We start from the raw sequence: 25,498 nt of genomic DNA, 5'->3' as shown, positions 1-25,498 counted from the left end.
TCCACACAGTCAAAGGCTTCAGCACAGTCAATGAAGCAGAAGTAGATTTTTAATCTGAAATCCCCTTGGTTTCCCCATGAGCCAGTGAATTTTGGGAGTTTGATCTCTGGTTCCTCTGCCTTTCCTATATCCAGTGTGTATATCTGGAAGTCCCGTTCACATACTGCTAAAGCCTAGCTTGGAGGATTTTGGGTATAACCTTTCTAGCATGTAAAATGAATGCCCTTGTGCAGTAGTTTGAGCATTCTCTGGCATTGCCTTTCTTAGGGATTGGACTGAAAACTGACCTTTTCCAGTCCTATTTCTACTGCTGAGTTTTCCAAATTTGCTGGCATATTGAGTGCAGCACTTTCACAACATCATCTTTTAGGATTTCAAATAGTTGAGTTGGAATTCCATCACCTCCATTAGCTTTGGTTATAGCGATGCTTCCTAAAGCCCACTTGACTTCACATTCCAGGACGTCTGGCCCTAGGTGAGTGATCACACCATCGTGGTTACCCAGGTCATTAAGACCTTTTTCATATAGTTCTTCTTGTCTTATTGCCACCTCTTGTTAATCTCGCCTGCTTCTAAGTCCTTACCGTTTTTGTCCTTTATCATGCCCATCCTTGCGTGTAATGTTCCCTTGATATCTCCAGTTTTTAAGAAGAGATCTCTAATTTTTCACATTCTGTTGTTTTCCTCCGTTTCTTTGCATTGTTTGTTTGAGAAGTCCTTCTTATCTCGCCTTGCTTTTCTCTTGAACTCTGCAGTCAATGGGTATATCTTTTCCTTTCTACCTTGCCTTTCACATCTCTTCTTTTCTAATAGCTTAGACAACCACTTTGCCCTCTGGCATTTCCTTTTCTTGGGGATGGTTTTGGTCGCTGCCTCCTCTGCAATGCTAACAACTTCTGTCCATGGTTCTACAGGTACTGCGTGTACAAGATTTAATCCCTTGAATCTATTTGTCACCTCCACTGTATAATCATAAGGGATTTGATTTAGGTCGTACCTGAATGACCTAGTGGTCTTCCTTACTTTCTTCTCCTGAATTTTGTAAGGACGCACACAATGTCAAAATGTCAGTCTGAAAATCTCTACCCCTGTCCTTTCTAAGGATGGAAGTCAACCAAGTATTTCCACTAAAGTTGCAGTTGCACAGAAACAGGGAATGTTTACAAGTCACTCCGGCAGAGTGATTCAGATGAGAAGGCCCCCAGGGTGGGGTGGATAAATGGAAACATGGAGTGTACTCCGGGAGCCAGCTCAACTCCGCTGCTCTTTCTTCTTGTGGGGAATCTTTGCGTTCCAGTAGAAGAGTAGCTGAACAGCGATGAGGCTGTTGCAGAGAGAAGAGACTGCAAAGGTTCCAGACATGAGGGGGTTTCCAGTTTCCTGAATGGAGGTGAAGATTGGGGCCAGGGAATCCCTCCAGAGCAGAAAGACTGTGATGGCTGAGAGCTGTGCCCATGTGGTACTTCGTGGCTGCCTGCAGAAGCCTTCTCACCTCCACAGCAGGCATGCTGGAGGTCTGGAGCGGCGTGGTGACAGCCTGGGGCGTTAGTGGTGCCAGCAGCAGCAGCAGCAGCAGGGCCAGGGTGTAGCTCGCCAGGAAAGCAACACCTCTCACGTCTGCACTCTGTAGTGCAGGACCAGGACCAGGACCAGGTGATTGTCTGGAGCATCAGGAACAGGGCTTCACCCGAAGAATCTTCCCTGGAGGCTCAGCGGTGAAGAATCCGCCCGCAATGCAGGAGACATGGGTTCGATCCCTGGGTTGGAAAGATCCCCTGGAGGAGGGCATGGAAGCCCACTCCAGTATTTTTGCCTGGAGAATCCCATGGACAGAGGAGCCTGGTGGGCTGCAGTCCATGGGCTCACAGAGTCAAACACAGCTGAGCATCTAAGCACAGACCATGGTCCCAGTCAGTGCCGCTGGCTCTCGCATCACTGACTGAAGACTCAGCCCTTCAGCACTCTGCCCCCAAGATTTCAGACACTTGGAGCAGCTTTACCAGAAGTGGGCCAGCCACAGTGCCAGCCCTGGGGCTTTGCTGAGAATCTTGAGGCAGGGAACCTCCTTAGCGTACAGTAGGCCTCACCTGGAGACCACGTTTTTGGACACACCCTTCCTGCTGCTCATATTTTTAAGCATGCCGAAGCTGTGCACCTGCTGAGTCCCCTCTCTCCTGCCTTTTTTATGCTTTGGCAGCAGAGTTTATCTTCCCACCTTTGTGGTCCTCCTCCTTGACACCATCTGGTTTTATCTGGACTCTTAATTTTACTCTATCGATGTATATGTCTGCTACAGTCTGGATCATTGTAACTTTGTGGTGAATTTTCAAGTTGGGACATGTGAATCCTTTAAACTTTTTTTTCCCCCAGACAACATTGATTTGGCTATTTGAGGTCTCTTGCATTTGCACATAAATTTTAGGATCATCTTTTTTAAATTTTGCAAAAACAGCAGGTGGTATTTTGATTGGGATTGCACCTAGTGTATAGATCAATTTGGGGAATATTGACATCTTAACAGCATTAGTCTCCTAGTCTACAGTATGAAATGACTCTATTTATTTTGGTGTTTTAACTTCCTTTCAATTATGTTATAGTTTTTAGTGTGCAAGAATTGTGCTTATTGTGGTGTTTGTTGCTAAATATTTTATTCTTTTTTATGTTACTGTGAATGGAATTATTTTCTTAATTTCCTTTTAAATTACTCATTCCTAATATGCTGAAGCTGAAACTCCAGTACTTTGGCCACCTCATGTGAAGAGTTGACTCATTGGAAAAGACTCTGATGCTGGGAGGGATTGGGGGCAGGAGGAGAAGGGGACGACAGAGGATGAGATGGCTGGATGGCATCACCGACTCGATGGACGTGAGTCTGAGTGAACTCCGGGAGTTGGTGATGGACAGGGAGGCCAGGCGTGCTGCGACTCATGGGCTCGCAAAGAGTGGGACACGACTGAGCGGCTGAACTGAACTGAAGACATAGAAATAGGCTTGATCAAGAAGTAGACTTGATCCATATGTGCTTGGGCAGTAGCCGCTGGCCTGCCTGCCGCCTTTCTGAGTCCGTCTATTTACTGGTTGCTGGTTCTTTTGTGAATGCCTTAGGATTTTCCATGTGCAGATCATGTCACCTGCAGATAGTTTTACTTCGTTTCCGGTCTGGATGCCTCTCATGTTGCTTTTGATTACTGATTAAATCTCTTTACTTGTTATAGGTCCATTCAGAGCTTTCCTGTTTATGCTTGTGTTAGGTTTGATAGTCTGTGTGTCTCTGGGAATCTCTCCATTTCATCTAGGTTATCTAGTTGGTGTGCAGTAGTTTGTAGTATTCTGTTATAATCCTAACTTTTACGAAGTCTTTATTGAGGTCCCTATTTTCCCCCTGATTTTAATAATTTTAGTCTTCTGTGTTTTTCTTGATCAGCCTAGCTAATGTTTTGTCAATTTTGTCGATCTTTTCAAGAAACCACCTTTTGGTTTTCTCAGTTCTTTCTGTCGCTTTTGTATTCTCTATTTCGTTTATTTGCACTCTATATTGTTTTCATTCTTCTGAGCTTGGGTTTCACGTAATCTTCTTTTTCTTAAGGCATGAAGTTAGATCACTGATTTGTAATTTTTTTTAATAGGCCTATAATGTATAGCTCTGGGTGGTAGGAAGCCCTGCTTTCACTGCGTCTCATAAGTTTCGGGATGCTGTGCTTTCATTTTCATTTATCGCCAAATATTTTCTAATTTTCCTTGTAAATCTCTCTTGAGCGTATTGTTTAACTTTGACATATGATTGTGAATTTTCTAGTTTTCCTTCAATTATTGCTTTTTAGTTTCATTCCATCATAGTCAAAAAGATTCTTGGTATGCTTTCAGTCTTTTAAGATTTACTGAGACTCGTTTTATGGCTTAACATATATTAGGGAGTGTTCCGTAGGTACTTGAGCAAAATGTGTCTGCTGCTGTTGCTGGGGGGAGTGTCTGCTGTTGTTGGGGGGAGTGTCTGCTGTTGTTGTTGGGGGGAGTGTCTGCTGTTGTTGGGTGGAGTGTCTGCTGCTGTTGTTGGTCAGAGTGTCTTCTGTTGTTGATTGGGGGAGTGTTTGCTGTTGTCGGGTGGAGTGTCTGCTGCTGTTGTTGGGGGGAGTGTCTGCTGCTGTTGTTGGTCAGAGTGTCTTCTGTTGTTGATTGGGTGGAGTGTCTGCTGCTGTTGTCGGGTGGAGTGTCTGCTGCTGTTGTTGGTCAGAGTGTCTGCTGCTGTTGTTGGGGGGAGTGTCTGCTGCTGTTGTCGGGGGGAGTGTCTGCTGTTGTTGTCGGGGGGAGTGTCTGCTGCTGTTGCTGGGGGGAGTGTCTGCTGCTGTTGCTGGGGGGAGTGTCTGCTGCTGTTGTTGGGGGGAGTGTCTGCTGCTGTTGTTGGGGGGAGTGTCTCATGTTGTTGTCGGTAGAGTGTCTCCTGTTGTTGGGGGGAGTGTCTGCTGCTGTTGTTGGGGGGAGTGTCTGCTGCTGTTGTTTGGGGGAGTGTCTGCTGCTGTTGTCGGGTGGAGTGTCTGCTGCTGCTGTTGGTCGGAGTGTCTGCTGCTGTTGCTGGGGGGAGTGTCTGCTGTTGTTGTTGGGGGGAGTGTCTGCTGCTGTTGTTGGGGGGAGTGTCTCATGTTGTCGGGTGGAGTGTCTGCTGCTGTTGTTGGGGGGAGTGTCTGCTGCTGTTGTCGGGTGGAGTGTCTGCTGTTGTTGTGGGGAGTGTCTGCTGTTGTGGGGAGTGTCTGCTATTGTTGGTCAGAGTGTCTTCTGTTGTTGATTGGGGGAGTGTCTCCTCTTGTTGTTGGGTGGAGTGTCTGCTGTTGTTGAGTGGAGTGTCTGCTGCTGTTGTCAGGTTTAGTGTCTGCTGTTGTCAGGTTGAGTGTCTGCTGCTGTTGTGGGGAGTGTCTGCTGTTGTTGTGGGGAGTGTCTGCTGTTGTTGTGGGGAGTGTCTGCTGTTGTTGTGGGGAGTGTCTGCTGTTGTTGGTCAGAGTGTCTTCTGTTGTTGATTGGGTGGAGTGTCTCCTGTTGTCGGGGGGAGTGTCTGCTGTTGTTGTGGGGACTGTCTGATGTTGTTGGTCAGAGCGTCTTCTGTTGTTGATTGGGGGAGTGTCTGCTCTAATTCTGTTAGGCCCGGTTTCTTGTGTTGTGTTGTTCATGTTGGATTTCCTTATTGATCTGTTATTCTGTCCATTGTTCCGAGTAGGGTACTGAAGCCTTCAGCGGTTCTTGGAGAGCTGTTATGTCTTAGTCCCCTAGCTTTCGTTCCATGTGTTTGGAGCTCTCCTGCTGTGCTGTGCTTAGTTGCGCTCATGTTTATGGCTGTGTTATCTTCTTAGTGAAGGCTCTTTGAATCAGCATGTAACATCATTAATCTGTGTGCTGTGCTGTGAGTAGTTGGTCTTGTCAAACTCTTTGTGACTTCGTGGATTGTAGCCCACCAGGCTCCTCTGTCCGCGGGATTCTCCAGGCAAGAGTCCTGGGGATCGTCCCACCCCAGAGATTGAACACAGGTCTCCATCATTGCAGGCGGATTCTCTACTTTCGGAGCTACCAGGGAAGCCCAGTCTAAAATTATATATATTATAATATAATGTCTTGTAATGTCTTTTCTTTTTTTTTTTTTTACTTAAGTATAGCCACCTCAGGTCTCTATTGATTGCTATTTGCATGGAGTATCTTTTCACTTTCAACCCATTTGTATGTCTGGGCATAAAGTGACTCTCTTACAGACAGCACTTAAATTCATTTTGTGTTGTTACTTCTTAAAAAGAAAGGCTTACTTCTGCTATTCTGTTCTCGGTTTCTTGTCATATCTTTCTGCTGTTGCTTTCTGCATTACTGTCATTAATGACTAACTGATTTTTTTCTAGTGTGCCATTGTGTTACTGTTTCATTTCTTTATTCATATATACATTCATTTTTTCTTAAGTGATTACCCTGGGGATTTGTCATTAGCATACAGCTTTATAATAATCAACTTTGAAATTATATGCTTTTCGTTTCAATAAAAACTCTGCATATTTACAACTTGTGCCCCAAGCTGAATGTTCTCATTGTTACAAGTTGTCTTTATACATAGTGTATCCATTAACTTTGTAGTTTTATTATTATTGTGTATACCCTTTTTAAAGTCATATAAAAACAAGATGAATTACAGGATAAAAATGCTCCCGGCTTTTATATTTACTTGTGTAGCTACATTTACTGTAATTCTTTGATTTCATACAGTTTCAAGTTCCTGTCTTGTATCTTCATTTTGAGCTGAAAGATTACTTTAGAATTTTTTGTAGGACGGGGGCCGGCAAAGCGATCCTTAGGTTTTGTTAATCTGGGGCTGTACTATGTTCTCTCTCACGTTTGAAGGACAGCCTTGGCAAATCTAAAACCATTGGTTGATGGTTTTTTCTTTGAACAGTTTAAATACACCATCCCACAGTCTGCTGGCCTCTGTGGTTTCCGAGGAGAAATCAGCTATTTGTCCCATTGAGGAGCTCTTGGGTGTGGCAGGTCACTTCTGGCTGCTTTTCTGACTTTTGACAATTTGACATACACTGTCTGAGTGTGACTCTCTTTCAGTTTGTCTTCGTGGGGTTTGTTGAGCCTCTTAGGTGAATAGATTCACGTTCTTTATCAGTTTTGGAAGTTTCTGACCAGTTCTTCATATAACCTCTTTGCCCCTTTCTCCCCTCCTGTGGACTCCCATCTTGCATGTATCGGTACAATCCGTGTTGTCCTACAGCTGTCTGAGGCTCTGTCCGTTTTCTCCATGGTTTTTTCTTTCTGATCCTCAGACTGGCTAATTTCAAGAGACCTGTCTTTAACTTGAATGATTCTTTCTTTTGCCTGCTTAAATTGGCTGTTGACTGCCTCATTAGTGAAGGTTTCATTTCAATTATTATACTTTTTAAATTTAGGATTTCTATTTTAAAATATATCTCTTAATGAATATTATTTATCTGGTGAGACATTGTCCTCATGTCTTCCTTGATTTCATTGTAAATTGTTCCCTTTAGGTTTTTAAAAGCATACTTAAAATAGCTGATGTCAAGACTTTTTCTCATAAGTCCAGTATCTGGATTTTCTCAAGCGCAGTTTCTGTTGACTGTGTCTTTGCCTGTGTGTGGGCCATGCTGTCCTGTTTCTTAGCATGTTATGTAATTCTTTGTGGATAACTGGAATATTATGTGATAATATGTGGCAACTCTGGAGTTCAGATTCTCCCATCCTGCCTGGTGTTTCTTGGTATTGCTGTTTGCTTTTGCTGCTGTTGTTTGGATGTTCAGTGACTTTCCTGAATGAATTCTGTGAAGTCTGTGTGTGTGTGTGTGTGTGTGTGTGTGTGTGTAAGATACTGAAGTCTCTCTTCAGTTAGCTTGTTGGCCAGCTAATGACTTCACAGTGATTTCCTCCAATGTCTGTAACCTGTACGTCTCCCAGTTTTTGCCAGGGGACTCTGTGTGGGTGTTGTTGCATGCATGTAACTCAAAGCCATATCCACCTCTGCCTTTACTTCAGGCTTCCATGAGGCAGATGTGTGAGTTTAGGACCTTCTCAGGGGTCTTCTGAGTATCATGGATGTATGGCCTTCTAGATGCCCAGGAAGAGGTCAGAGCTTTCCAAAGCCATCTACTAACATCTCATAATCCAGCTTTTCCTTTTAAGCCCATTGATTAGCCTGTTGTCTGCCAATTGTTATCCACAAACCCAGACAGCCGTGTTCAGTAATTGCCTGTGATTATTTTTTAACAAATACCCCTGGGGAAAAGCTGTTTTTACTTGGTGAGCTTCTGTTCAGGCTTGGATAATGAATAAATAAAGACAGCCTTGTTTGTGGGGTTTTGCAAGGAACCACTGCTGCTGCTGCTAAGTCACCTCAGTCGTGTCCGACTCTGTGCGACCCCATAGATGGCAGCCCACCAGGCTCCCCCGTCCCTGGGATTCTCCAGGCAAGAACACTGGAGTGGGTTTCCATTTCCTTCTCCAATGCATGAAAAGAAAAAGAGAAGGGGAGTTGCTCAGTCGTGTCCGACTCTTCCTGATCCCATGGACTGCAGCCTACCAGGCTCCTCTGCCCATGGGATTTCCCAGGCAAGAGTGCTGGAGTGGGGTGCCATTGCCTTCTCTGGCAAGGAACCACTAGTCAGCTTAAATAATGACTATTCTCTGGGAATGGAACTTTGAAAGAGCCCTCATTTCATTCTTTACCTACCAGGAGGCTTCCAATTGCTGGTTTTCATTGTGATAGTGGACTGTTGGTTTTCAAGGCTACGTCAGAACCAGGGAGAAGGGTATGAGGATTGGGCAAGTGAAAATACCACGTTTTGCTGTTCTTACCAAGATGTGGTTGTTTTTCTTGACTGTATGCTCCTCAGATTGCTAAGATGCCTTTGGTTAATTTCCAGAGCTTTGAGAAAGTTGATTACAACAATTTTTGCAGATGTCTTAATTGATTTCATGGAAGAGAGTTTTTTTAAAAAGTTACTATTTTGCCATTTTGCTAACGTGTCTTAGGATGACTTTAAAATATTGAACGCAGCCTTGCATTTCTTGGATTATGCCCATTTGGTTGTTTGTGGGGTGGTGTTCTTTTTGTGTGTTACTGGATTCAGTTTGAAAATGTTTGATTGAGTACTTTTGTATTTATGTGCGTGAGGAATTTTGGTTTGTAGCTTTCTTACACTGTCTTTGTCTGGCTTTGGTATCAGGATAATGCTGGAATCACAAAGTGTGTTGAAGAGTATTCTCTTTGCTTCTGTTTTCTGAAAGAGATTGTGTAGAATCTATGCTGTTCTGTTCCCTCTTTAATTTCTGTTTTGGTTATTTCACCAGGTGAACCAGTGAAGTCATCCTGGCCCAGAGATTTCTGTTTTGGAGAAACAGAATAAAATAATAAAAACATTTTGTCTATACTTATGAAAGTATATAGTTTATCTGTTTCCTCTTGGCAAGTTTTTTTTTTTTTTTTTAGTTTTTGGATTTTAAGAAGTTGATTACTTCATCAGACTTGTTTATTTCATGCTCATAGAGTTGTTTGCAGTCTTCCTCTGTTCATTTTTAATATCTGCAGTGTGATATTAAAATAGTGATATTTCTTCTTTCATTCCTGGTATTGTCAGTTTATATCGTCTTTCTTTTTCTTGTTAAAGGTTTATCAACCGTATTGATCTTTTCAAAGAACGAGATGTAGGTTTCATTGATTTTATTTTTAATTTCATTGATTTAAGTTATCTTTATTATTTCCTTCTTTCTAATCTTTTCTTTGTTGAATTTCTTAAGGTATAAACTTAGATTTCTGATGGAAATCTTTCTTTTATAAAATAAATGTTTAATACTTTAAATTTCCTTAAGTGCTGCCTTAACTTTATTCTTCAAATTTTGATATGCTGTATTCTCATTGTTAGTCAGCCTAAAATATTTACTAATTTTGCTTGAAAAAAATTCTTCAACTGCTGTATTATTCAGAGGTGTGTTGTTTAATTTCCAAGTGCTTAGAGATTTAGCTGTTACCTCTCTGTTGTTGATTCCTAGTCTATACTAGCACATACTTTATGTTTTTTAGATTTTAGAAATGTTTAGCGCTTTCTTAGTAAACCACAGTATGGTAGATGTTGGTGACTGTTCCATGTATACTTGAAAGGGATGTATAGTTTGCCCTTGGGTGGAGTGTCTGATCGTGCTGGTTACTGGGTCGGCGTCTAATGGTGTTCTGTCTGTGAGTTCTACCAGGTATTGCGTGAAGAGTGCTGACGTCTCCAGCTGTAACTGGCATTTCTGGCTTTACCCTCAGTTCTGGCAGACTTTGTCTCATGTGTTTTGAAGCTCTGCTATTTGGTGCTCACTCATTTAGAATCGTTATGTCTTCTTTTTATGTTGACTGGTTTATCTTTAGGTAATACTCCTCTTTATTGCTGGTAACTTTTTTGGCTCAAAAGTCTATTCTATTTGGTATTAATGTAGATACGCAAGATTTGTCTCGATTATTGTTTGCATTGTATATATTGTTTCATTCTTTTATCTATACATATTTGATGTGAGTTTCTTGCAGACAGCATAATGTTGGGTCATTTTTACACATCCCGACAATCTCTTATAATAGGTGTGTTTAGACTAGACTTGTTATTAATGTGGTAATTATTTGAATTCTGGTCTACTGCCTTAATATTTATTTTTGTTTTTTCTCTCTTTACCTTTCCTATCTTTTGGGGTTATTTATGATGTTTTTAGTATTGCATTTTAATTTGTCTGTTGTGACACAGTAGTTACCCTAGGGATTGCAATAAACATACTCCTCACCACCTGCTTAGAATCCAGAATTTTACTACTTCAGCTGACTTGTAGAACTTATATGTAAGTACTTTTGTTGTCTCTTCTTTACGTTCCCAGTTGTCTTATGCATCATCTCTGTGTGCATCGTAAACTTATCCAGTGTGTGATGATCTTTGGCTTTTAACCATCGAACATTTTAAAGAATTCAAGAGGAGAGGTACAGTGTATTTTATTTATCCAGTGTATTAGTCAGCTCAGGTTTTTATAGCAAGATACCACAGATTGTATGGCCTCAACAACAAACCTTTATTTTTCCTTGCAGTTCTGGAGGTTGGAAGTCCAATATCAAGGTGCCGTCATAATCAGTTTCTTGTGAGAGCTCTCTTCCTGTATCTTCACATGGCCTTTTCTTGTGGACAAAATGTAGCAAAGTTCAGTTCAGTGCAGTTCAGTCGCTCAGTCGTGTCTGACTCTTTGCAACCCCATGAATCGCAGCACGCCAGGCCTCCCTGTCCATCACCAACTCCCGGAGTTCACTCAGATTCACGTCCATCGAGTCCGTGATGCCATCCAGCCATCTCATCCTCGGTCGTCCCCTTCTTCTCCTGCCCCCAATCCCTCCCAGCATCAGAGTCTTTTCCAATGAGTCAACTGTTTGCATGAGGTGTTAGGTTAAGTTAATATCTGAACTGGCAGGGGGAAAAAAGGGAAATTTCTAGGTTGGAAGCGAAGTGGAATGAAAGACGAAAGCAGTCAGTGATGAGCTGGTGCACTGATGTTGTTGTGGGGTTTTGGTTTCAGGGATCTGGGTCTGACTTGCAAATAGGCAGTAGGAACTTTGGCTCAAGAGACTTAGAGGACTGGAACTGAGACAACTGCACAAATCTGAGAACCTTACGGAACCACGTGTTTAAGGAAAAGCTGGACCGGAAGAGTAAACTACCCATAGCCCAGGGAGGTGTCAAAGTATTTTTCCATTTTCCTTGGCTTGGGTGTGAAAAGAAATGGATTGGAATGTGAATGTATCATATATGGGACCCCAGAATAAGAAGTTAAGCTAAAAATGAAGCTCTAGGCCAGTGATACTCCTAGAATACCTGACTGGAGTAAATGGAAAGCATTCAGGAGGGATACCCCTCCACTACCAGGTCATACTTAATGAATCCCTGGGGAACTCCTTGGGGGCTCAGTGGTTGGGACTCCCCACTTTCACTTTTAAGAGCCTGAGTTCAATCCCTGATTAGGGAATTAAAATCCCATAAGCTGCGTGGCATGGCCAAATAAATAAAAGTCTTTAAAAAAGAATCCCTGATAAATATGCTCTCACAATAAAAATCTAAGTATCAGAGGAATTATCCAATATAAATGAGAGTTGGAACTTACAAACATAAGCATGATTAGACCACCCAGGAACTTCAGATGATAGAACAACAGTCTGAAAGAGAATCTAAATCTATTTAAAATGATTAAAAAGATGTATGGAGGACTTGAAAACGTAAGAAAAAGTGTAATACTAGGGAAAAGAACAGGCAGATTTAAAGGAACAAGTGACATTTCTTGGAAAGGAAACATGAAATTTATAATGAACAATTTATAAGAGGAATAAACAGCAAATTAAACATGGTTGAACATAAAATTACTGAATTAGAAGATATATCTGAGAAAGTTAGTCAGAATGAATCACAAAGAAGTAATAACAGTTAACAATACAACAGAGATGAGAAGCAGGCCACATGTATGTCTAAAAAGACTTCTAGGAGAGACTGGAAATAATGAGGAAGACGAAATAATGAAGGAAATAATTGGAGACATTTTAGAAATGATAAAAGACATAAATCCTAAATGGTAAGGTTTGTAAGTAATCATGGAAATTGTAAAAACAGTCTCAGCGACACACATTATAGTGAACTGCAGAAGGTAAAAAACCAAGAGGAGATCTTCAGCTCAGCTCAGCTGCTCAGCCGTGTCCGACTCTCTGCGACCCCATGAATCGCAGCACGCCAGGCCTCCCTGTCCATCACCATCTCCTGGAGTTCACTCAAACTCACGTCCATCGAGTCAGTGATGCCATCCAACCATCTCATCCTCTGTCGTCCCCTTCTCCTCCCGCCTTCAATCTTTCCCAGCATCAGGGGCTTTTCCAATGAGTCAACTCTTCGCATCAGGTGGCCAAAGTATTGGAGTTTCAGCTTCAACATCAGTCCTTTCAATGAACACCCAGGACTGATCTCCTTTAGGATGGACTGGTTGGATCTCCTTGTAGTCCAAGGGACTCTCAAGAGTCTTCTCCAACACCACAGTGAAAAAGCACCAGTTTTTCAGCACTCAGCTTTCTTTATAGTCCAACTCTCACATCTATATATGACCACTGGAAAAACCATAGCTTTGACTAGACAGACCTTTGTTGGCAAAGTAATGTCTCTGCTTTTCAATATGCTGTCTAGGTTGGTCATAACTTTCCTTCTAAGAAGTAAGCGTCTTTTAATTTCCTGGCTGCACTCACCATCTGCAGTGATTTTGGAGCCCCCCAAAATAAAGTCTGACACTGTTTCCACTGTTTCCCCATTTATTTCCAAAGAGAAAAAAGATTAATGGGATGATATTTATTCTTCTTTAGGTTTATCAGCAGCAATGAAGAGCACAGAGTAAGTGGAGAGAATTTATCATTCACAAACTCTCACTGAAAGAATTACCAATGAATTTATTTTATAAAGAAGAAAATCAAATCTGGAGTAATAGAATGGGTTCTAGAGTAATGTGATATGAAGCAAATACAATAAGTTAATTAAAAAAGAACATCTGATTACAAGGCCAAGGATTTGATTACACGATCTGATTACACCAATGGTGGTTGGCCTGCTAGAAGTTGTAGACTGTATTAGCATATTGATGTTCCTGTGACAGGAGAATCGCCTGTTTGGTAACATGGTATAAGCAACTCTCCCTGAGAATACCAGTTCTTTGATGTGCCAGCCTCAAATTATGCCTCCCTTTGTTAGAGTAATTATGAGATCACAGGTGATGAGTAAACCTGGGTTGTAGCATATATCAACCTGAACACGACTGAACTGGGAGCGTTCAGATTCCAAGAACTATCCTGTTCCCTGCTTTGTGCATCTTCTCCCTGTGAAGTTCCCTGCCTTGAGAAAGCTAGGAATAGGGCCAGCTTGGGGCCGAGGCATTCTAGTTTTGAGTTCCAGAAGGCGAGCCCTCATCCAGTTCTAGAAATTTGATTGTCTTTGACCGCTTGTTCCTCCCTGTCCTCAGAGCCCACATTGATGTTTTCCAGGGTGTACCCAGCATGCGGGGAAGTGCAGGCTGAGGTGGGGGGCCAGAGCCACGCTAAGCTGTAAGGTAGCCCAGACAGAGGTTACATGATTCAAAGAGGGCAGAAGCTTGGAAGTGTATGTGGAGGCCAAGGTCTGCATCTGGAGCCTGGTGGTGCAGCAGGTGGGCAAGGCAGAGCCTGGGGACTCTGGTTGAAAAGTCGAGACCTGGAAGGTTTCCTTCCAGCTCAGTGTCGCAGGTGGGTTCCTTGAAGCTTCTTAATGTTCCTCAAGTTAACTATTAGGGAGTGAGGAGTGTGTGATCATGCCGCCTAGAAGCCCGTTTCCTCGCAAAACTGACGACATAGCAGCTAACACGTATTAATCATACGCCTAGGGCCAGATTCTATGAGTGCTTCTTGTCTCTTTACTTGTCTAAGTTTCACACCCGCTTCAGGAAGAGGAATTCCCATTTTAAGATAAGGCACAAAAAAGAAACTCCGTAACTTGCCAAAGTTCATATAGCCAGAGAAATACAGAGCCAGAGTCTAGCCCAATATTCTGAGGGTTATTTTCTCTCAGTATCAAATTACAACTTAACAATCCACCCTCCAAACTGTATTAAATTTTTTTTTTTAAGAGACTTCCACCACCTTCCACATTCCATGTATTTTTTGGAATATCAACTGTCTGATTTATCTTCCCTCAAGGTCCCATCTTTCTTTCCCTGTTGTTTTTAAGATACTGTTTTTTACTTTCAGCAGTTTATATTGATGCACCTAGGTATGGTTTTCTTTGTATTCATCTGGGTTAGAATTCCAGAGAATTTTGAGTGCAGATTTTTGTCTTTGCTCAGTCATGGAGTAAGTTTTCTCCTGTGTCTCTCACGTATCTTTCTCTCTACCTCAATTCTTTTTCTCTGTCTACTTTAGTTGGGGTGTTTTCTTTAGCTCTGTCCTCCAGTTCACTAGTTTTCTGTTCCTTTGTATCTAATCTGTTGTCAAATCCACTTATAGTGTGTTTACTTTCAGTTTTATTTTCCCATTTTATAATTTATGTTTGTTTAATTTCTTACAGAATCTATAGATTCTTAGAGTTGGTAGTAAAATTTTTATATTTGACCTATTTTCTTTTCTTTCATATTAAAGAAATATTATCACGCTTATATATCAGCTCCCCAGGTGCAGGAGACACAACAGACATGGGTTCAGTCCCTGGGTTGGGAAGAGCCCCTGGAGGAGGAAATGGCAACCTACTCCAGTGTTATTGCCTGGGAAATCCTATGGATAGAGGAGCCTGGTGGGCTACAGTTCATGGAGTCGCTAAGAGTCAGACACAACTTAGCAACTGCGCACATGGTTAACTCCTGGTCTGATAACCATAAAACTGATCATCTAATATTGCCTTTTTAAAAAATTCCTATTTACTCCTGTCCTTGGCAAGCCAGTGAATTTTCAGTTGATGGTCAGATATTGTTTTTTTTTTTTTTTTGAACATGGATGATGTTATCTTACTTTAGAAAGAGGATCAGTATTTCTTTTGCTAGGGATAAAGGAAACAACTAAGAATTTTAGCCTGTCCCGGTACTGCACTGAGTCAAGGCTGCATTGCAGTTTTGGTCAGGGTTGTTTGTCTCTGGTTGGCTTCTAGTCCGGGGCATCCTCCAAGGATTCCTGCAGAGACTTGGGCAGGGGTGAGGGTCTCTTTCCAAGCAGAGACTCAACCCTATCTTTGTCTCTCTGTTAATGCAAGGTGCTAAAATGTCTGCTCTACTTTTCAGAGATCTTCTGCTTAGCTTCATAGTCCCCTGGGTCATGCAGCTGGGGAAATCATCAAATATCTTGGGGGAAATGTAACTGAGTGTGGGGCTCAATTCCTCAAAGTCTCTTTTCCCTGGAGGCTTGCCTCCTCAATCTCTAACTTCGTCTCTCCATTCACACAAGGTGTCCACAGCATGGACAGTATTCTTGTTTCATAGTAGCAACCCTATACCTTATATTGTCATGCCGTACCAAGGAGCAGCAATGTCCACAGGAGAAAATCGGATGCCCAGTGTGGTTCTAAAAGTACAATTCCCCTTTACCTTCCTCACTCATTCCATATCTTTCCCTTTAGGAGCGCCTTGGCTGTAGGTCTCATCTCTATTATAGTGACCCGCTCAGCTTTCTTCAGGGCTACCTCCCTTCTATCATTTAGCCTTCACCTAAACATCACTCCTTAGCAAGGTTTGCTTGGACCGCCATATCTAAGCCACCAATCAGTCCCTTTTCTCTAGCATATCACTTACTTCCTCACAGCACTCAACTTAGCATTATATCATTGTCAGGTTTATATGTTTGCTTATCTTTCCTCAATAGAAGGTAGGATCTAGAAGCACAGAGACTGTGCTGTACACATTTCCAGCTGTGGTGTAGCATTCCAAGCTACCACCATAGTGCCTGCAGATAATAGACCCTTCATTGACATTAGTTTCATCAGTGATTCAGTGAATAAGTGAATGACTGCATCTGTAACGTGGAATCTCTGAGATCATCTCTGTATTTACTTAAATTTGATGGCGTATGCACAGTTATTATAATCGGTGATATAAGCTGTTGGTAAGGATGTGGAGAACTGGAACTCCACATACTTATGTTGGCAGCATAAGTTGGTAAAACAGTTTTGGTAAACTGGAAATATCTGCGAAAGCCAAAAGCAGATGCTTCTGTGTCCCAGCCGTTGTAGTGCTCTAAAAGATACGTGAAAGAATGTTCATAGCAACTTCACACATGACATCGCCACATTGGAAGCAACCCAAATGAACCATAAGAGAAAAAAGGAGAAAATAAATTGTGGTGCTTGCTCAAACAACAGATCCTATCCATCGGCATGAAAGAACAGGCTGCTGCCTCATGCATAGCAGAGATAGATCTTACAGGCATTATGTTGAGTGGAAGAAGACAGACCCAAAGAACATATGATGTATAATTCCATTCATGTGAAATCAAAGAACAGGTTAAAGTTGTTGATGGTGATAAAGGTCAAAAGGGGACTTTGGGGGCGTGGTCAGTAGTGAATGGGGAGCTGGAAATGTTGTCTGTTGATGGAAGAAACACAAGCGGGAATCAAGATTGCTGGGAGAAATATCAATAACCTCAGATGTGCAGATGACACCACCCTTATGGCAGAAAGTGAAGAGGAACTAAAGAGCCTCCTGATTAAAGTGAAAGAGGAGAGTGAAAAAGTTGGCTTAAAGCTCAACATTCAGAAAACGAAGATCATGGCATCTGATATAAAGGTCTGGCATCTGGTCCCATCACTTCATGGGAAATAGATGGGGAAACAGTGTCAGACTTTATTTTTTGGGGCTCCAAAATCACTGCACATGGTGATTGCAGCCATGAAATTAAAAGATGCTTACTCCTTGGAAGGAAAGTTATGACCAACCTAGACAGCATATTCAAAAGCAGAGACATTACTTTGCCAACAAAGGTCTGTCTAGTCAAAGCTATGGTTTTTCCAGTGGTCATGTTTGGATGTGAGAGTTGGACTGTGAAGAAAGCTGAGGGCCAAAGAATTGATGCTTTTTCACTGTGGTGTTGGAGAAGACTCTTGAGAGTCCCCTGGACTGCAAAGAGATCCAATCAGTCCATCCTAAAGGAGATCAGTCCTGGGTGTTCATTGGAAGGACTGGTGTTGAAGCTGAAACTCCAATACTTTGGTCACCTGATGCGAAAAGTTGACTCATTGGAAAGGACTCTGATGCTGGGAGAAATTGGGGGCAGGAGGAGAAGGGGATGACAGAGAATGAGATGGCTGGATGGCATCATGGACTCGATGGACGTTAGTTTGAGTGAACTCCAGGAGTTGGTGATGGACAGAGAGGCCTGGCGTGCTGCGATTCATGGGGTCGCGGAGAGTTGGACATGACCGAATGACTGAACTGAACTGAACTGAACTGATGTGTTTTGGTCACATGGGGATAGGTACACCTAAACTTTATTGAGCTGTAAATGAATTCATGTACTTTACATATGCGTTATACCTTGAAAAACGTGGACTAGTTTGTGGGGAATATACCATATGCCTGGTTCTGGGGATACAAGAGCACACAATTCAGTCTGTCCACCAGCGGTGACTGTCATGTGGGAAGGACAGTGAGCTAGCTGTGACAGATGCTAGGATAACCTTGGCCACCTTCTCCCAGCCTTAGGAATTACTTTTGAGTTAGAACACGACTATAATACACGTGAGGTTCTGACACAGGAGACATATCAGACTCTTTACCTGTGCACCTTTCTGGGCTTAGAGCATCACTGGCTCCAAGGAGAAAATTTCCTGAACCCTGAAGTTTTGGTCTCATAAGCTGGTTTGTACTTCCCAGGTGGTGCTAGAGGAAAAGAATCTGCCTGCCCATGCAGGAGACACCAGAGATGTGTGTTCGATCCCTGGGTCGGGAAGATGCCCTGGAATAGGATCTGATTTGTGTCTCTGACCCTGTGTATCCCTCTCTGTGCCCAGACTCCTCTGCAGTGTTTATCAAGGGGCAGCCAATGCATAAGGAGGTAAAGGCCGTGGCGGGGGCCAGTGCCGCGCTGAGCTGCGAGGTGGCCCAGGCCCAGACGGAGGTGACGTGGTACAAGGATGGCAAGAAGCTGAGTTCGAGCTCGAAAGTGCACTTGGAGGCCAAGGGCTGCACCCGGCAGCTGGTGGTGCAGCAGGCGGGCAAGGCGGACACCGGAGAGTACAGCTGCGAGGCCGGGGGCCAGAAGGTCTCCTTCCACCTGGACGTCACAGGTCAGTTTGGAGGTAGTAAGTTAGCCTTATGTGGAGGCGATGGGACGGGCTTGCACCCCTGACAGACCCAATGATCTTTCCCCTAGAGTTCATCTCTTTCAGCCTTCTGTCCTCCCACCCCCATTTTCATACCCAAGGCCAGGCAAAGGGCGCTGGATGGGAGGGTGTGAACAGAAGGGATAAAGACATCCTGTAAACCCAGAGTGGCGTTTCCACACAGTGATGCACGGCCGTCAGTTCCCAGCATCTGCCCAGGGTCGTCTGGGTGTTCCCTGGTGTCTGGGTCTCTGGTTCTGTCTTGCACTTGGAGTCTGATGTAAACCAGATGCCTTTCAACTGTGGGTATGTGAATTTGCTCCTCTTGGCTGTCCTGACAGCTCCTGGATGCCCCACCCAGCAATGCGTGTGGGTTCACACAAGGAGAGATGGTTGAATCTCATTAAACCAGGACCAGGGGAAATTTTTGCTGCATAGGCTTGGACTTATCTCAAGAGCAAACTATAGATTACCAGAGTTTTAAGTGTTCTGGACACTCTTTCTTCCTTGCACATGGATATTGAAGTTAACTGTGTATCTACAGGACTTCCGAGATGGCTCAGTGGGTAAAGAATCTGCCTGCAATGCAGGAGATGCAGGTTCGATCCCTGAGTCGGGAAGACCCCCTGGAGGAGGGAATGGCAACCCACTCCAGTATTCTTGCCTGGAGAATCCCATGGGCAGAGGAGCCCGTTGAGCTGCAGTCCATGGTTTTGCAAAGAGTCAGACATGACTGAAGTGACTGAGCATGCTTGCGTGTGTATCTACATGTAACAAAATCTAGATCCGTTTTTCTTGTAATATGTGTGCAAAGTAAATAGAGCAGAGAATTGGTCAGTATGTGCCTGAAATATGCACATGTGAGGTCTGGAATTCTCTTTTCAAAGCAAATATTGATTCCTTTTTTTCTTCTATTAGAACATTCTATGTCAGAATTCTGCTTGGAGTCTGATTTATAGATTTAGACTTGGAAAGGAATAGTTGCTTCTCCTATATCAGCATGTATGTATCTTTAAAAAAATTGTATTTTAGGAGAATATAGCAATTTTTTTCATGGCAATAAATATGAAAGCTTATGAGAAATTGATTAGATTTTTAGGAAACTGTCTTAGGAGTGACACAAGAAACATTCAACTGGAATAGTCCTATAATCTTTTAAGTGATTAGCACCATAGTGAAAACTCTGGATAGGAAATGATCTAATCCTGGTAGTTTACGCTGGTAAATTATATGAAATACTTGGGGAAAAATCCATGTTCAGGGAAATTTTTCTCGAGAATAGAAAAAAGACTACAGTCTCTGATTTGTTTCATGGAGATAGTGTACCATTGATACTGATATCTGACAAGGAAAGTAGTAAGGGTTAAAATTACAGACCTGTCTGTTATGGATATCAAGGCTAAAATATGAAGCCAAATACTGTCCAAATAAATTCAGCAGTATATTAAGAGGAAAATTGCAAATGCATTGTGAGGAAAGCAACAGCCAGAAATGCCAGGTTGTTGAAACACTGGAAACATCACAAATCAATCTGTATACAACATGCAGGACAAAGGATTCGATGAGATTTGGCATTATAAATGCAGAAGCAATGTTTAATATAATTAGCATCAATTCATGCCATAAAACTCTTAACAAACTGTAACTAAAACTGTTTTTTTCTTAATTTGACATGTGATGTTGTGGACAGACAAGCTAATTGCACACAGAAAAGTGAAAGTTTGAAAGCTTTGCTTATGAGATAGGGAGGCAGACAAGGCAACCAGCTGTTACTGTTTTTATCTGACATTCTACAATACAGTTAAGACAAAAAGCAACAGAGTGAAAAAACAAAAGTGAAATTCACGGATAATACGATTTATCCAAAAGATAAATTATGAGACCTAATAAGATAATTAAGAATGATTACCATATAAAAAATCAATATGAAGTAGACACTTCTGTGTCTACATGGTAGCAACAAACATCTGAAAATGAAACTTTAAGAGAGTTACAATAGCATAAAAAGAATCATTTTCTAATTCCAGGTCTAATAAAAAGTGCTGAGAGATGCTTGGGGAGGATTATTAAAATTATTTTTGAGAGAGAGATGGGAAGTTCTAAAGAGGTAGAAATCTGTGGAAGAATAAACAGTTTTCAATACCAATTAAAATTCAAAAAATGTTTCTTTAGTGGGGATTTTGAAAACTGACAAGTTGCAAAGACCATGTACAGTCAGTTACTCTTGAGGAAGAGCAAAAGGTGATTTATTTGCTACAAGTATCAACTGATGTAAAGCTACAGTAATGAATAGAATAGTGCCTAGTTGAAAGGATAGATGAGCAAAGGGCCAGAACAGTGACCTCATACACAGACCTGGGCATGAATGGACGACCACATTCCCCTTCTCCTCTTTAAAAAATGTGGAATGGCGAGAAGGGTAGGGACAGCATGGTTTTAACAAATGTTACTTGACCCATTTAACCGTATAGAAAAAAGATTAGACCAGTAACTCATACCACACATAGTCAGCTCCTGCTGAGTTAGAGACCATGGAATTAAAGGGAAAAATCATAGATGACAAGATAGATGGTTTTGATTAATTTAGGATAAAGGTGATCTCTTAGAATACAGGTGTACTAACCATAATGAGAGAAATTTAACATACTTGAGTACCTTAAGACTAAGCATGAAGATTCATCAGAAGACAGCATGAGTTAGTAAAAGGCATACCACACAGATATGAAAGACGTTTAGAACACACATTCTTGTCAGTGCCTAGCATTTAAGGACAAAAAAGTTCCTTAAAGTGAACACATGGATGACAGTCAGTGCTATTGAAAATAGGGCGGAAATTTTGAACAGTGACAACACAGAAGAGCGAACACTGGAGCAAAACATCAGAAAAGGTTCTTGAGTTTGAGTCATCAGGAAAAATGTGTAAGACGGAGGAGGTAACACTCACTCCCGCCAGTTTGCCCGCAGTGATAACAGGAGAGCGTCAGGAAATCTCATTCATTGCAGATGAGAACATGGGCTACACATTCCTGTGGAAAAGATTCTAGCCTTATATAGGAAGTCTCGGAATGTACATATCATACCCTACAATTCCCGTCCTGTTGGTAAGTGGGCAGAAGATGTGAATAGTGTCACCAGAAAGAAGAAATGGCGAACCCAGTCCCAAGGGGACAGTTGCTTAGCTTCTTCATTCCTCAGACAATGACAGAGAAAGCAACAGGGAGGTGCAAAAGCTCCCCCAGATTGCCATCGTTGACAATAGTAAGAGTAGGCAAGGGCGCTGAGCCTTGGCCGTCTCCGTGGACTGCAGGTGAAGAGTTCCTGCCTGCACGTGATGGAGAAGACTGTGGGTGCATCTAGAAAGTTTGGGGAATACTTGCCTTCTGACCCTGTGGATGCCAGTAGTAGGGGATGAGGCTGATCCGAAGGCCACCACATCCTGAGCTAGCTCACACGGACAGCTCACATGCAGGAGAGTGCATAAATTATGTCACTTGTTGCTAAGAAAGTTTGGGGAACCTCTGCAGGGCACAAGACTGGTGCAGATCCCCGAGAAACTTCCAGCCCCATTTCCCCCTCCACCTGCTCCCAACTCACCATCCTATTTGCCCGGGGCTGCCGTCCTGACTGAGATGGGGTCTCTGACCCTGGGTATCCCCCTCTGTCCCCAGAGCCCTCGGTGGTGTTCGCCAAGGAGCAGCCGGCACGCAGTGAAGTGCAGGCCGTGGCGGGGGCGAGTGCCACGCTGAGCTGCGAGGTGGCCCAGGCCCAGATGGAGGTGACGTGGTACAAGGACGGCAAGAAGCTGAGTTCGAGCTCAAAAGTGCGTGTGGAGGCCAAGGGCTGCACCCGGCAGCTGGTGGTGCAGCAGGCGGGCAAGGCGGACGCCGGGGAGTACAGCTGCGAGGCCGGGGGCCAGAAGGTCTCCTTCCGCCTGGACGTCACAGGTCAGTCCTGGAGCAGGGTGCTGAGTTAGGCCGTGTGCAGGTGATGAGGGGACTCGCTTCCAGCCTCACCAGATGTGTGTGTGCTTACCTGGTGCTTTTATCTCTTCATATCTCCCCGTCTTCCATGTTCCACACGGATACCCATGTGGGCCTGGGGGGGATGACTGGGGAGGGTGTGCCTGGAGAAGGGGGGCTGAGTCTCTCCACTTGTCTGCATTCAGTAAGGCTCGGCCGCGGTGTCTTAGCAGATGCCCCGAGTCTTCCTGTTGTTCCTAGTATCCAGACCCCGACTCTCCCTGATAATTTGGGACTGATGTAGACCTAGAGATATGTGACTCTCCTCCCATCATATGTCTTTCTTGACAGCCACCACATGCCCTAATCTGACACCTCATACAGGTTCTTGGTTTGCCTGAGGTGATACAGTTTCATTGTTCCCGGATTAGGGGAGATATTGGTCACACAGTCCTACTTGAAATTCTTCAGGAGTGAGCATTTGATGATCAATTTTTAAGTTTCTGGGTGGTCCTTCCTTCCTTTTCCTGGATATAGAGGCCCCAGTTGCCTGTTGGTACCAAGAAATTGGCCCATGTTTTCTTGTCACCTTTGCAAAGAGAAGAAAGGATGATTGGTGGAGAGTCACCTGTGTCATTTAGGGTGGTCTTCTTATATCAGATGTGATTTTGCATTTGTCTGCAAATGATTTGGATGTTCTGAGTCAGTATTCCCCTTGGCATTACATTGATGAATTTAGGAATGGAAAGGAAAAATTTGCTTCTGCTACATTAGTAGGCTTTGCTAATGAGGAGTTACTGTCCTAGCAGCCTCTGACCAGCAAAACAGTCTTTTATTTCATTCTGTTTTCCTAATGGTGTTTTGCTGAAAGTTTTAATTTTTGTTTCAGGTTTTAAGGATTCATTAACAAAAGAAACCACTTGTTATACACAAATACACAATTTCGATATTTAATAGAGAATTATCTATCTTACTTTCAATAAGAAGAAGTGAAGTTGCTCAGTCGTGTCCGACTACTCTTTGAGACCCCATGGTTCCTCCATCCGTGGGATTTTCTAGGCAAGAGTACTGGAGTGGGTTGCTACTTCCTTCTCCAGGGGATCTTCCCAACCCAGATATCGAACCTGAATCTCCCACATTGCAGGCAGACTCTTTACCATCTGAGCCACCAGGAAAGCTCAGTAAACAACTTTCAATAAACAACCATTACAAGAAAAGAGAAATAGAACAGTAAAGGAGGGTAACAGTATATACATCACCAAATTGTGTTTTTACTGACCTCCGGACTCAGTCAGTGCTAGGAAATCCCGTTTAACAGTGCTCTGGAGTCTCAGTCGGGAACACGTCTCAGGCAGCTCATCTGCTCCATGGGTGAGGCCTCAGATTACAGTTTGGGGGTTCCGGTTTATAATGCCTGGCTGCAAAGGAGTAAATTGCAGCTTTGGTTTTATGTTAATCGTGTTTTACAAAGCTGTTTGTTTTGCAAAGCTTGGAAGGTTGTTAAGCCTCAGGTATGGTTGGCCAGACACCCTCCAGGGCTCAAGAATCCCTTGATCTGCCCTCTTTCTTATCTATGATGCTGCTGGGCTTGTACTCACATCTGGCACATAGTCAGGCCTATGTCTGGGCAGGTCGGAAGCAAGGTCAGAGGTCTACTTTGCTTTCTTGTCTTTGAAGCCTGAACTGAATTACTTTCATTTAATTCCCCTAACAGATGGTCAGTGAGTATCTCTGTTTCAGCCATGAAACAGAATTGGAAGAGAGCCTTCCAATTCTTGGGCCGTCTAAGAACTGGAAGAGAGCCTTCATGCCAAATAGGGGTGGGCCGCCATCCTCCATTGACTTGTAGGTCCGAACATCTGACACTTTGTGACCGTGGCAGATAGGAAGATTGGTGGGTGTGTGTATATACCCCAGACCCCACCATGCACCCTTGGAAGATGTGGTTTTCAGAGCATGTTAGAGTATTCTAAGGTAAAACCATTGAGCAGTTGTGAAATGTGGCTAAATCCTAGGAAACTATGAAAATGGGCACGAGGAGATAGAGAAGAGCTGAAGAGTTGCATGACTTGTCAATCAGTAGGACCAATAATGGTAAGTTTTCTCAGCCCCATAGTTCTCTGCTAAACTATACAAAATGGGAAAGGTATTCTTCCATGCTTGTGGATTTGGTCCTAGAGAAAGATACCAAGGAGATATACTCTGTAAGTCTCTCCGTGAACATGACATGAATACCAAACTCACGCCAGAAAGGCAGGAAGAATGAAATTTGAGACCAGGGTGCTCTGAGTAACACGGCCAAAATTGTAAATTAAATGTTAGCAGAAGGAATTCAGCGATGTACCCAGGGGTTAGCGATTGCTGGTGGAAGTCCAAGTCCAGGATTGCACTTTGGAGTTAACCTTGACAGCGTTAATAGAGAGCAAGCTCGACTTCGAGAGATTGAATGCAGACAGACGTGATCGTCTCCATGAGTACAGAGTCAGTTTTGGGAGACTGTTCCTTTCTAAGAATTTGTCCGTCTCTTCCAAGCTGTTCCTTTTATTGGCATACAGTTGCTTGTAGTAGTCTCTTATGATCCTTTGTACTTCTGTGGTATCTGATGTAACTTCTTCATTTTCATTCTGATTTTATTGATTTATCTCCCTTGTTTTCTTGACGAATCTGGCTAAAAGTTTATCAATTTTCTCCATCTTTTCAAAGAACTAGGCTTTAGTTTCATTGATCTTTGCCATCATTTTCTTCATCTCTTTTTCACTTATTTCTACTCTGATCTTTAGGATTTATTTCTTCTTTACTAAATTTAGATTTTGTTTGTTCTTCTTTCTCTAATTGTTTTAGGTATAGGGTTAGGTTGTTTATTTGAGATTTTTCTTTTTTTTTAAATTTTTTTACTTTACAATACTGTATTGGTTTTGCCATACATCAACATGAGATTTTTCTTGTTTCTTGAGGTAAGACTGTATCACTATAAACTTCCCTCTTAGAACTGCTTTCGCTGCATCCCACAGGTTTGGGATCATTGTGGTTTCATTTTCATTTGTCTCTAGATATTTTTTGATTCCCTCTTTGATTTCTTTACTGATTCATTGGCTGTTCAGTAGCATATTGTTTAGCCTCCACGTGTTTGTATTTTTAATAGTTTTTTTTTTGTCCTTGCAGTTTATTTCTAATCCCATAGCATCGCTATTG

At 42.8% G+C, this 25,498-nt stretch overlaps 1 protein-coding gene and 1 pseudogene across 19 annotated transcripts in view; one reads left to right on the top strand and one right to left on the bottom strand.

Moving 5' to 3' along the window:
• OBSCN (obscurin, cytoskeletal calmodulin and titin-interacting RhoGEF) overlaps positions 1-25,498 on the top strand; it is a 235,646-nt gene that overhangs the window by 21,853 nt on the left and 188,295 nt on the right. For all 19 annotated transcript variants that reach the window (XM_069590448.1, XM_069590454.1, XM_069590449.1 and 16 more), the window contains exons 8-9: positions 18,036-18,311; positions 22,016-22,291. In XM_069590448.1, coding sequence (XP_069446549.1) covers positions 18,036-18,311; positions 22,016-22,291 — 552 coding nt within the window. The remainder of the gene's footprint in view (positions 1-18,035; positions 18,312-22,015; positions 22,292-25,498) is intronic.
• LOC138440556 (mannose-P-dolichol utilization defect 1 protein-like) lies at positions 1,252-11,664 on the bottom strand (annotated as a pseudogene).

Source organism: Ovis canadensis, chromosome 5 (genome assembly GCF_042477335.2).
Source record: "Ovis canadensis isolate MfBH-ARS-UI-01 breed Bighorn chromosome 5, ARS-UI_OviCan_v2, whole genome shotgun sequence".
NCBI lineage: Eukaryota > Metazoa > Chordata > Mammalia > Artiodactyla > Bovidae > Ovis > Ovis canadensis.
Note: the sequence above shows the minus strand (reverse complement) of the source record. Positions and strands in the feature narration are given on the sequence as shown.